At 32.2% G+C, this 13903-nt stretch overlaps 1 protein-coding gene across 2 annotated transcripts in view; it reads right to left on the reverse strand.

Moving 5' to 3' along the window:
- Positions 1 to 1669: 1669 nt before the first annotated feature.
- The window catches only part of LOC145283654 (E3 ubiquitin-protein ligase RMND5A-like), a 50603-nt gene continuing 38369 nt past the window's right edge, over positions 1670 to 13903 (reverse strand). The window contains exons 8-9 of one of the 2 annotated variants that reach the window (XM_080132648.1): positions 10472 to 10626; positions 1670 to 1888 (exon numbers count right to left, since the gene is read on the reverse strand). In XM_080132648.1, coding sequence (XP_079988774.1) covers positions 1795 to 1888; positions 10472 to 10626 — 249 coding nt within the window. In that variant the 3' untranslated portion in view covers positions 1670 to 1794. The remainder of the gene's footprint in view (positions 1889 to 10471; positions 10627 to 13903) is intronic. The other variant, XM_080132649.1, reaches the window with a different exon arrangement.

The raw sequence follows: 13903 nt of genomic DNA on the forward strand, positions 1-13903 counted from the left end.
AATACTCCAATAATGACAACAATACTCCATGCATGGGCGAATGGTGGCTTTGTAGAGATACAAGCTACTGTCAGGTGTGAATAACTTTCTCCGATGGGACAGAGGTTGGGGTTTGGTTGATAATGCAAGACCTATTAGATTGGAGACTCTTTTTTGAACCCAGTCTAAGAGTGAGAGATTAATTGCAGATGCACCAGCCCACATGTGGCAACAATACTCCATGCATGGGCAAATGATGGTTTTGTAGAGATAGAGAATACACTCAGATGTGAGTAACTTTCTAGCACAGTAGAAAAATCACACCTTTTTTGCAGCAACCTTGGCAATGTCCTCAACGTATTTGTTCCAATTTATGTTACCTGTGAATGTTAAGCCGACAAGTTTGAACGAAAAGCTTACAGGTAACATATTGTCAATCATGGCAACTTTCCATAGCGTTTGCCTGAGTCTCTAACTTAACAAGTAGGGCTTTCATTGTTTCAGACAAATACTGAATCATCAGCATGGAAGTATCTCTTCCAGACAATCCATTTCCAAGACACAAATGAAAAGCAATGGACTCTGTAGAAAATCCTGATGTAATCTTACTTTAATGTTAAAGCTGTCAGTGAAACAAATGGCAAACTCAGGATATTAATCACCAATGTATTTCTCACCATTCTACCTATTTTCATTGATTGCCAAATGATGAGTTTAACAGTGTTGCAAAAAGATGAAGTATTAAAATCGATTAAGCTTATAAGTGATGCAATTTGTACTGACGTTTCTGAATTTTTGAGATGAGGATTGGTTATTCTTATTATTTAGATTCATCGAACTACTGTTCTCATCTTAAGTGTGATTTTCATAACATCTCAGTCGATGTAACCTCTGACCTTCTTCAGGGGTTGTATCTTGTCTAACTCGAGAAGGTTTCTGTTGATATTCTACTGAAGGTTCAATCCTCAGTGTGGGCCACCAAAAAATACAACTGCAAATTACTTAGGATCTCTATCCAGTCATGGCTGACGAAACAAGAGCATGCTACCCCCGTGAAGTAAATAAAACGTTCCGCTCAAAATTCCGTCCAAATTTCCCAGAGTTTGACAAGATACACCTGAAGAAGGTTGGAGGTTACATTGACCAAAACGTTGTGAAAATCACACTCAAGATGAGAACAGTAGTCCGATGAATCTAAATAATAAGAACAATTTGTATTGTCTTTACAAATCAATAACTTGATCAAATGGGTGATTGAATGACAAATGTGAAGTGGTCTAGATTGCTTTTTTTCTAAAAATAGAAAAAAGACAACTTTTTCTCTCTCAAGCTGATATTCTGCATTGTGTATATGCTTTCACTCTGTTCCCATATCTGTAAAGCACCATTTCTATGATATCTTTAGTTTTCTTTTTACCTTATCCTACACCCACATTTGTACAATAAATCTTTTCTTTCTTAAATATTCAATTTCATGTTAGTCTTCTGTTTTTCAAAGTGTTTATTATTCATTTTACACATGTATTGAGAAAGGGCACCTCAATCTCCTTTTGTTTGATATACATCTGTACAAACTAGAATAACCATAAATTCTTTTTTTTTCTTCTTCTGTTGCATAATCATTTTTTTGTTGTCCCCCAACAAGATGCAAACTTAAAAAAAAAAAAAAGACAGAACAACAACAACAAAAAAAGATTCAAATATTTTCTGCACATAAATTTATTTTAGAACAGACACTTTAGGAAAAGAAATGCCAAGTAAATAATAATGAAAAAAAAAAAAAAAAGATTTAAAAGTTATTTGTATGTGGTGTGCTTAAAAGTAGATCCGTTTTGCGTCTGCTGGGATTTGTTCAATGGGGCAATATGGACACTTCACCCTGGAACGAGAAAGGAATGCCGATACTGTACTGTTTGAATAAAAACAGCACAACAGGCATTTAACAAACAGTTAGTATATGAATTTTTTATGAAGACATTTTGTGGTTGGTATGTTTGCATGTGTTTTCGTGCGTACACTTTTTATTTTGACTCCAATCCCTAAGCATTTTTTTTTATTCCTTTCAAGGATAAAATATACAACCTTAGAAAAACATTTAACTGATACATTTATATGACAAAAGTGCTTTTCTAGAATTCCCTCCTATGAAAAAAAAATCAAAGAGAAAAATCTGTACGATGTATGTGTCCATGATGGAAAGAAAATATCATACACCAAAAATCACGTAAATTGATCAAATAGATTTATTTTTAAACAAGGAAATCAAATTTTATAGCCAAACTACAAGCGATGCTCTTACAAGGACATCTTGAAAACAGTCTGAAGGAATAAGGGAGATAACTCCAATTAATTCAAATTTTTACAAAATTTTAGAAAGCCATTATTAATATGGGGAGGGAGCATTAGAAAAACTTAAATTCGCTTAAAAATGATTTTGATTATAAAACTAATCAATTTACATGATTTGAATGTATAATATTTTCTTTCTATCACGGGTACATACATCATATAGATTTTTATCTTTATTTTTTTCACAGGAAAGGGTGAATTCCAGATAATCGCCCCACCTCCCAAAATATGATAAAAAACTTCTATGAACTAAAGAAATAGTTCAATAATTAAGCTTTTAAACTATAGTTTAAGTAAATCATTTAATACCTCTTGCAGATTACAGTTATCAGTCTTGAACCGGTTTCACTACAGGTTTTGAATGTGCACTCATCAAACCCACTCCACCAGCAACCCATCTACATATTTAGTTTAACATCTATTTTACATGCTAGATTGTGTTCGACAGTTTTTAGAAATTGGCCTCAAAACTTATCTCTGGACAGGTATTCATTTATCATTTATCTATCTTTATCACTTTCTCCTATGTTTTCGATAGTCTACACCTTGGGTTAGTAGATGTTCTATATCTACTAACTTTCATCCACTATTTCAATGTGACCAAACAAATAAAGTCTCTTGTTCTACACAGATTTCCCCAAGATTTCCAAATTTCATCTTTTTCAGATGCTATTAGATCTAAGACTATTTTTAAGACTTACATTAATACATCTATTGTATAATTTTCATGTCATTTCTCTCCATGCAACACATATAGTCAAAATGAAAATACCTCTTCCTTGAATGCAGTGTTGCACTCTGAACTACAAAAAATATTGAAAACAAAATAGTCTGACAAAAAAGCAGACTATATATAACATGGATGCTCAGCATTAACCAATGAAAAAAAATCTTGTTAATTAACTCGAAAATTAATTTGACAAAACTTTTTTTTTATTTTCTATAATAGTTACTTAGTTTTTAGAAGTCTTTTGGATTTTTTTTGAGGGAGGAGGAGATGATTATCGATTTGATTTTTATGTTTGATGACAAATAGGAGCATATCAAAAAAAAAAAAATTAAAATTTATGCTATTTTCTTAAAATTATAAACAAAAGAAATTTTAGGTTATAGTCAACTAAAGTCCCCCAAAGCTTTCTACAAGCCTGTTTCCAGAAGCAATGACCACTCAGAATAGCCCCTTCTGATTTTCTTTTTTTAATTATTAGAAAGGTGCTTCATAATGAAAAAATGTAAACACTATAAAAAATGTAAACACTATCTATATTGAGAAGCGATTTGATGTAATTAAAAAAAAATTTGTAAATTATAAAAATGAGGTTTTGTAAGAAATAAAACTCTTTATTTGCACTTTTATAATAAAAATGTTTAAAGACCTCATTCATAAACATTTTTATTATAAAAATGCAAATAAAGAGTTTTATTTCTTACAAAACTTCATTCATCTTTATAATTTACAATAATTTGCTTTTTCCAATAAATTGCTTCACAATAGTATTTATATTTCTTTTGTTATGGAACACCTTTCTAATAATTAAAAAATTCAGAAGGGACTATTTTGAGTTGTCACTGTTTCCAGAAACAGGTTTGCAAAATCTTAGGTTGGTTGATTGCTTTTGTTTTACGGCATATCAATCCTTCTCAGGTTATTTAATGCCGAATCCAGTGACTTTGAAGAAAATTTTTTTAATAGAATATTTTTTTTTTTCAAGTAGGTTTCTATTTAACCCATAGTTGGGACCCTAACAGGTACTACCACTCTGGGTCACCGTGGACCTGAGAGCAATGGCAATTAAAAGGTGGCTTTTTCTTTTTTTACATGGTAGTCACCACTTATCAAGGCCTGGAAGCCACTCAGGAATAAGGATTATTGCGCGTACAGTAATCAATGGGATAGTATCATAGTAATCGTTAGTATTGAAGATTTGATAAAGTGTCTTAAGGGGGGGGGGTTCATCAGGAATTTGTTTATGTTGGACTTAAAGACATCCAAGTTGTAGTCAGGTGGGAAACAGGCAAACGGAAGAGAGTTCCACAGGCGTGCACTTCTAAGAAAGAAGCTTTGTTCATGGAATCTACATTTTGATTTTGGCACAGATAAAGAGTGGGGAAAATTATTGACAGTGGTTTCAGCTAGACGGGTGTTTATTGTGAAAGATTGGCGAGGGAGGACCAGAGATTGGAGCTCAGATGAGCACTTGCCATGGAAGTAACGATAAAACAAAGACAGGCTCGCAACATCTCTTCTGTGGGAGAGAGGTTGCAGGGAAGAGAAAAGGGCGTCCCCACTAAGCAAATTTTGTACTCTGTCAAGGCAGGATAGGCTGTTTTTAGCAGCCCCTGCCGATATGTGGCAGCAGTACTCCATCCTTGGACATACAGTCCTGGTCAAAATCATAAGACCACTTAAGAAAGTAAGCGTTTACGCATATTATCGAATTTTTAATCAAACAAATGGTTGAAACCATTGCCAAAAGGGAAAATATGATGGAAAAAAAATGAAATCTGCTTCATTCGAAACCTTAACCCTGATCTAATAATTATTTTTTTTAAAAAAACAAACATTTTCACCTGGTCAAAATGATAAAACCACTGATAATTTATCTAACAAAAGGCAATTATAAATTACTAAAAAGGGTCTCAGTATTTAGTATAGCCTCCATTATTACGAATTACTTCAAAAATTCTCTTCGGCATGCTTGCGACTAAGTTTTTTTATCAATTGCAAAGGAATTTTATCTCATGTACTGAAAACTGAATCAAAGTTCCTTTATCGAATCATACTGGGTTCCATCCTTGAACACTTCTTTTGCCATCCATCCCCAAAGATTTTCAATGGGATTGAGGTCCGGAGAATATGCTGGATGATCTAACAATTCTATATTTGAAGAAAAGTATTATCGTGCTTGTCGAAAAGTGTGTATCGTAGCATTGTCTTGCTGGAAAATCCAATTTCTTCCACACAGACGTGGACCTTCAGTCCTGATAGAAGTATTTTCAAGCATTAAAATGTACTTCAATGATGTTTGCCGGCCTTTCACCACTTGCAACTTTAAGGTGCCAGCTGACGAGAAAGCACCCCAGATCATTAAAGACCCTCCTCCACTACGCCGAGTTGAAAAAGTCTCTTTGAGCAAATTTTTATCATGCCAATAGTGTTGAAATCCATCTGGAACATCTAAATTAAACTTTTTCTCATCGGAGAAAATTAAATTTTCCCACTTCTCTTCATCCCAAGTCTGGTATTTGGCGGCATATTTAAGTTGGTTATTTTTGTGCTGTTCAAGAAGACGTGGTTTCTGCAGTTGCTTTAAATGATTGAAACCTTTCATTTTCAGATGCCTTCTGATGGTTTTAGGAGTACATTCTGTTGCTGTTTGGCTTTTCAATTGACTTGAGCTCATACTGGAGTTTTTTATTAAACTTCTGATACAGCGATCCAGTGATGGGGGTTATTTTTTTTGGTCGACCTGGACTCTTTTTGTGCTCATATTGATCTGGATTTCTTAAAAAAAAATGTGATGACCGTTTTGCTACGATTCACTTCGTTTGCAATGGATCTATGGGAGAGTCCACCCCTATTAAGCTCAAAGATCCTTCCTTTCTCAAACTCTGATAATGGTTTCCCTTTCGCCATTTATAATTTAGTAAGGTGTTTTTTATCCACTAACAAGTTGCTTTTAGTAACATAGAAAGCTTTTCGTATTCATTTTTTCAAAACTAGCCGATTTTATTAAAGTGGTCTTATCATTTTGACCAGGTGAAAATGTTTGTTTTTTTAAAAAATAATTATTAGATCAGGGTTAAGGTTTCAAATGAAGCAGATTTCATTTTTTTCCATCATATTTTCCTTTTTGGCAATGGTTTCAACCATTTGTTTGATTAAAAAATTTGATAATATGCGTAAATGCTTACTTTCTTAAGTGGTCTTATGATTTTGACCAGGACTGTACTATAACATTAGGCTCCACACTCCTCAAAGCCCGCAAGCTGGGGCCTCACCATCGGATATAGTTTAAGGTCATGTCCAGGACCGCAAAATCTTGGGGGGGAATCTTAGTCAACTATAACCTAAAATTCTAGGTTATAGTATTTAGACTATTATTCTCATCTTGGATGTTAATAATAATAATATGAATGCTCCAAATTATTAATCCCAATGTAAAAAAATTCCAAAACAAGTTTAAATTAAATTAAAAGTTATCCAAATATACTTTAAAATTATTACCAGAAATCAATTTACAACAACTTAAATTTTTCGTATCAACCAAATCGAGAACAACATATGAAAAATATATTTCAGCATATATTGCAATTATGGAATATCTGACAGACTCTTACATTACGAAAAGCAAAATGTCACAGTATGTTAATTGATACCATGAAATCAAGTGGCTGATGAAGACAGTCCTCAAATGCACAGTGAACGATGCAAAGAAGATTGGCCAGCAAATAAAAGAAGTGGGAGACTAACATTATGGAATAGAACACGGCTGTCATTTAAAGCCTACATGAGGAAAGCTGAATGAAGTGACAGAAGATATCATTGCATTTATTGGAAATACCTTATGGTCTAACAAAACTATAAGCAATGAGAGAGAGATATTTTCATATAAATTACAATTTAAAAAATAAAAAAACATGCACAACTCAAAAACTATTTTATAATCTTTTAAGCAATTTTAACACCTAAACTACATATGGAAAAGCTATAAAAAGCACTACTTAACTATTCTCTTCCAATTTTTATACTTTTCTATAAAACACTAGTTGGTTCGTGAAACATGGTTTAGAAAATGCTGCCTGTACTAATCATATAAGATTTGTTTAGGAAGTGTTCATTTTTTCCCCCCTATTCGAACTGTAGATGCAGGTGAAGAAAAATCAAGATTACTTTCTTTATTATCTAAATATATTTGATCAAATAATTAAATGCATTATTTATTTTAAGATAATCCATTATATATTCTTATTTTCCTGATTACTAGTAAAAGTATTATAAATTTATGTATCCATGTTCTTTCTATTTACTTGTCTTGTAATAATTTAATATATATTGTCAAATAAGCAAATGTCAACATTTTTTTTGCTTGACTTCTATTCGTGAACTTTTGTATAAAAGGCTGATTCTTTATGGCTAGTTTTAAGTTTACATGAAACAAAAATGTAAAAAGTGGTTTTTATTTCATTATTAAAACTCTATAATCTAATAAGATTTTGATTAATTTCATTTAATGGCTATAGTCGTGATACAACCCCAAGACATGAACTCATCTTTGCAAAAAAGGTAAAGTAACATATGTTCATTCTTCATGATGTACATGCTTGTTTTTTGGAGGATGGTATTTGCTAATCCCCATAACATACAGAAACCATAGACAAAAGATAATGCTGTATTTTTTAATATAAAACCAGTAAAAAAAAATTTAAAAAAAAAAAAAAATGAATACAATACTTTTAGATTAAAAAAGAATTATTTTTGTAATAAAAATGCAAAATTTTGTAATTACACTTGAAATTAAATAAGAAAAACTACAAATGGATGCTTATTGTCCACAGGAGAGGAATGTAAGGCAATCTTGGCTCTATTTGGGAACTGCACTTGCATAAGTTTGGGAAAGAATTCAGCTAACAATCAGAGTCGCAAAAAAGCATCAGATAATCCTCCCACCCTTGCCCACTTTTGATTTTAAAACCAAAAAAAATCTTGCTTCAGAACTGAGATCTCTTAAGATTAAGCAATTCTCCATCAATAGCAATAAACTCCACAAATACGGAAGCAGGGTATGTAACAAATACGACATGTTGATCACAAGTAAAGTGTACAGATATTACATACATATATCTAATAACAGTCATGAGAAAACTGCAACCTATGCAGCTTCCTGAGTGGCCCATCTAATTTCACAAGGAAAATAATGTTAATTCAAAGTGTGTTTCAGAATTTTTAAGATGAAGATTTGCATGATTCCGACTACCCTTGGTTGTTATTTAAAGTATTTTACACAATGAAATTTATCTTCTTCAGGTGTATCTTTTCAAACTCTAGAATTTTGTTGAATTCTGGAAATTATATGGAACTAGCATGATGACCAGACGTTGCCCAGCATTGAATGAAGATCAGCAAATATTTCACACTCCCATATATTTATTGTCATCGAAATCGGTAAAAATCACCCATTTTTCAATCAAATCAATTCATTGCCTGCTCTAGTTGGGGACTCATTGTGGTGCTTGCATGCCTCTCACTATGACTTATTTCGCAATACACTGTAGTCTACATTGCACTGTAGAGAATCTATTTTTATAAAATTATTTTTTATACATAATGGCTTGAATTAAAGTTTAAAATGCAAAAAATCAAGTATCATAATCCAATTCTGCTCTAAACAGAAACTTTCATTTTGAATGCACTCCTGTCATATCAAAGAACCTACTGTTGATTTTATATGTCAAGCCTTTCGGCTTGTGTGGTAATAAAATTTCTGAAATGTACTCATAATGTTAGACTGTGTAAGGTGTTAACTTCAGTCGAAATCGTTTTTTTTTCTTTTTTCATCAGGTTATTTCGATTATATATTATTGATACTTATTGAAGACATTCCGATACAAAACCTATCTTAAGAACACTGCCAGGCACATGAAGTTCCTTTGTGTGAAATTTCATAAAAATTAGCCCAACTGTTTTAGAGCCTACAGGGAACGAACTCACAGACAAAGTTCCTTTTATATAATAATAGAGATTTTGAATTTAACTTGTGTCACAGGATCAATATGGACCCATGGCTTAATAGACAAAGGTGTTGATTAACAAGTATGAGTATTCTGGAGGTTGGAGGTTCGATCTTTACTACAAACAATAAAGAATAAAAATAATTAACACTTCTACACAGTCATAGCTAATGTAACCTCTAACCTTCTTTTGAACTTGTGAATCTTTGTTAACCTCATCTCTATAAGCATTGCTTTCTGTCCATCAGTTGTGTCTGAGGTTAGAATCACACTTTCATTGTAAAACATTCAGATTGGAACAGCGCATCTTAAGTATATCCATTTTTTTACAACCTTTTTTCATTTCAAGAAGAATTATTAAGCACAGTTACCTCCCTTTGATAACATTAAATTCAGTATAAGCAGAAAGAAGAAAAATGACCTTTAAGTTTTCTGTTAGTGTTAACTAAATGGGAAGGCATGATGGAGGCTCCCACAAACTTGAAACTGTATTACGTTGAATTTAATTAGAACAAGTTGTTAGCAAAAATTGACAACAATTCTTTTAATTCTAAGAATAAAAAGCAGAATTTTGTTATAATTATTTTTAAACAGTTTTAATTAGGCAAAAACTGACAACTTTCGACAATTGATTCTTTTATTTAAATATTTCACATACTATTATGATATACAATTCTAAGATATAAATAGGCTAATATCTATTTAAAACAAATATAATTATTTAATTGCTAAGTAGATAGAGTAATGAACAATGTTTTGGTTTAATGATGTAATCTGATTTTTCTTTTAAGAGCATTATCATAAATATCTCCATTTTATCAACTGTTCTAGTGGGAAAAATATAAAAGAAAATGAAGTAAAGTACATAAATTCTGTGTAAAGAACACTGTGCAAGTATAAAAATAAATTGTAAGTCACAATCAAATATCGATTTGTCAGATGCAATGTCATTTAGGTCTAACTTTGAGAATTAAGCTAACTTATTTTTTTTTATATTAGATTAGAAAAGTAACAAGAGAAAAAGTTGTTGTTTCGTTTGATCAAACGGGAATGAATGAGAAGATGAAATCACAAGAAAGAATCACGAATCATTTTGTTTTATTTGATCGTTTCCAGGTTTATTTAAATCCAAAACAGTACCTATTGTAAAAAGATCATTATATATGATTCATTGAACACAAATTGCTATTTTATCCATGGATGGTGAAGGGTTTTTGAGTTCATACCTTCCCAAAGGTATGCATTGCAATCAGATTTCAAGTCGCAATAGGCTATTCCAGGAAGACAGCTATTAAGGTAATCACCCCCCCCCCATCCCCAGATGAAGACAATTCCAGTTTGTTCTGGTTATCGAGAGAAAAGGAAACAGAAAACATGAATGAGAGAAGCAAAGTTCTATAAAGAGACTTACTTTGTGCCGTTAGTCAATTTATTGAGAGCATCTTGAGAAATGACATGGCCACAAATGAGTCGCATTGGGGGATTGTTGTCACTGCTTTGTTGTCGCAAAATGGGGCAGGCAAAAATGGAGTGGTAATGATAGTCACTACCCAAGTCAATTTCAACCTGAAATAGAACATTTTTACAAATTAGTTTCCAGAAAACAGGAAAAACAATTTTCCAGAACTGCAAATTTGAAACAATCTTATCTAATTTTTAATATTAGCAAATGAATTTGATTTTTTTTTTTACTTCAGTTCTTTCTAAACTTAATAAATTTCTGTCTCTGTGAGGTTACATGAGGAATTTTTACCCTCTTACTTCAGTCTACTTTCACTGTCCTCGTGTACACTGGGAAATAAGATAGAAATTTTTCATATTCATTATTTTATTAGCTACTTCTTTCCTTTCTTCTACCATTTTCATAAGCAGCTGACCTACATTAGACTCTCTAGAAAGAAAAAGATGGGAAGAGGACAATCTGTTTCACATATTTAATAGCATCAGTTTTGTACTTTCTTCCGAGAGTCAAGCAGTTAGCACATAATTATTTTGTCTCAAAATCAACTAGATATTTCACATGACAAAATTAAGCAGGTTATTTAATGTCACTTTCATATTTTTCTGTAAGCAACATATTTTAAGGAAATCAAGAACTCGGATGATGCTATGTAACCCTGGTAATTGTTTATAATATAAATAACTATGTTGGAATTTCAAATATCGTCATGTTTACAATTTCTGCATTGAAAGAAAAGTTTAATATAGTATTCCTAATCACTGGTCAAGTCATGTAATCATGTTAGAATTGGGGGTGTGGCATAAGCATGACATCAAGGACTCAAATGCATATATAGGGATTAATATCAGAAGAAAAAGAGAAGCAGAGGGAGAGAAGAAAGAGAAGGAAAAGAAACTGATGCATGGCGGTTGGCTGATTATATTAAGCCAATTGCATGCGTTTGCTCTTTCTCCTTACACCCTTCCAAAAGTAAAATTTTGTAAAAATGGTCACCGTGCCATCGAGATTTTTACAGTATGAGTTTTCTGGTGCAGTGTTCTGACAGACAGCCCATTGTTTGGATGCGTGAAGTAAACAAAATACAGTCTAAGCTGGATATAAAATAATTCTTTATTTGGTCCTTGCATCTCTCTTATATCCGGATTACATTATACATTAACCCAGGCTCTAATTTGGCATCAGAGAAAATCTCTCTTATATCCGTTTTTCATATACACAAGTCTCTTATATCGGGGTTACACTGTAAATACCTTCTATCACCAAGAAAAGTTGTGTCAAAGTTATCATTTTCCTTTGTGACCAAGTTTACATATGTGCTGGGTTGGGTAGATAGAAATAGATAGCTATGTTACAAAGTAAAAAACAAAAACAAAAATACTTATTGATGCTACATTTTCTTAAAGTTTCTTTTAAAATGACAAAAGGATTTTATGAATTAAAAATTGTTTTTCTTGAATTATTTTAAATCTTAAAATACCAATAAATGTAATTATTTTAAAAGCTTAAACCCTTTAAATAAATTCTTCACCAAGATATTCTTTAATTCATAAAACAAAAATTAGATTAAGCAAAGAAAATCTATTAAAAAAAAAAAAAAAAAAAAACGAATTTGATTTATGTTCTAATATATTTCAGTCATTTCATGGACGTAACTGATAATTTCCCCTAGTTATCTCAGATGTAATCGAAGGAAAATTTCTATGGTGTGTTTAAATTCCTTGAAAAATTGTAACTTTTATTTGAATGTTCTATTAACATGTCAATTTTTATAACATGGTTGATGGAAATAGATCAGACTATAGTTCTCAAACACTAGAACTAGAATATTACATTTGAATACTTTTCCTGTTATTAATATCACCTCAGTTACTGACCATGAATCTTTCACTATGCATGCAGAGGCACACAAAATAAACAACTTGAATGCCTACCATAGAGAACTTAAATGCCTACTAGACATTATCCTCGAGTGTCTAACGTTTCACTGAACAGGGGTTTTGTCAGGACAACTTGACATGAGGATAGTTTTCACTGCAAGTAAACCCGGACTAAATATTCAAAATCATATGCAGTTCAAATAAGATCTCCTTGGTATGGTTAACCCACACTGGCTTTCACAAGAAATGATGCACCTTCTCCAACTGATGCTACATCAAGCAACAACAAAGCTGGATATTCCACCAGACTAGATGAATTCTTGTCCTGGAATCTAGTAAGACCAAGACGCCACAAGATATACAAACTATAACACATTTAAATGATCAATGGGAGAGGGAAATAATGTTCTCAATTTCTTTACTAACTCAGTGTTTGAGCGGTAAAAGGGAAAGCTTTAATGAAATATTTGAATATCTATGTGATCTCATATAGAGATTAAGTGTTTGCGCCATGAATTTGGACCCCCTTGATTTCTGAGAACTGTGAAGTAAAATGAAAAAAAAAAAAGAAGATAAACAAATATCAAGCTCTGATCCATTAAATATATTTCTTTCATTTCCGCAGAAACGCCAGATGTCCCAAATCAGCTCGATGCAGCTGCTAAGGCCAAAAGTAGTGAAAAGATAAAGACTGTTTTTATCATATCTTCGACTGTACTCAGAAAAATATGCTGCTCTATAATTTAGTTTTCACCACAAAATATAAATAGATTTTGAAAAAAAAAAAATTATTTGTTATAAAAAATAATTTTTAACAGGTTGATATTCCAATATTAAATTTGTCTTTAAACATATGACCTACAAACAAACTATTCATGAACAATATTTTTCTCAGATTTTAATAAGTTTAATAAATGTCTCTTAGCCATTCCACACTTTTGCATTAACAATATTGAACATGTGGAGGATAAAACTGTTTATACCAGTACTGTTCTCTGCTTCTGGTCCGTTTCCCTTTTTCCCCTCCGCAAGTCTATGTAATTGTGAAGATTGCTTGTTCTATTAGTCAAGGTGTCTGATCCTGTGCAGTTCTAGGAGGTACATTCCCCAGGCTTTGTCTTTTCCCTTCAAGAAGGTATTAGTTTATTACTAATCACTTGAGGCGCCCCTACTAGAGAATGCTGATGAGGATGCCCAGGCATTTTTTTTTTTTTTGCAGAGTGATATTCCTCTAGAGCACTGGCTTTTCAAATCCCACTTTCCAACCCTTGTGTCACATCATCCTGTTGTGAGAGGGAGATAACTTCACTTCTACTTCATGCAATGGCGCTTTTGTGACCCCTGTTCTAAGTAATACACTGCATATAACACTAAGATAAGAAAAGGCATAAATTAAAAAAATTTTCATGCAGATTTTGGGATTTCTCATCCCATATATTTTTAGATTTCTTATTGAAATAGCAGAGGTCATGTTTATAATCATCATTGATTGAAAGACTATTTT

Source organism: Euprymna scolopes, chromosome 8 (assembly GCF_053919585.1).
Source record: "Euprymna scolopes isolate OS-2025 chromosome 8, ASM5391958v1, whole genome shotgun sequence".
NCBI lineage: Eukaryota > Metazoa > Mollusca > Cephalopoda > Sepiida > Sepiolidae > Euprymna > Euprymna scolopes.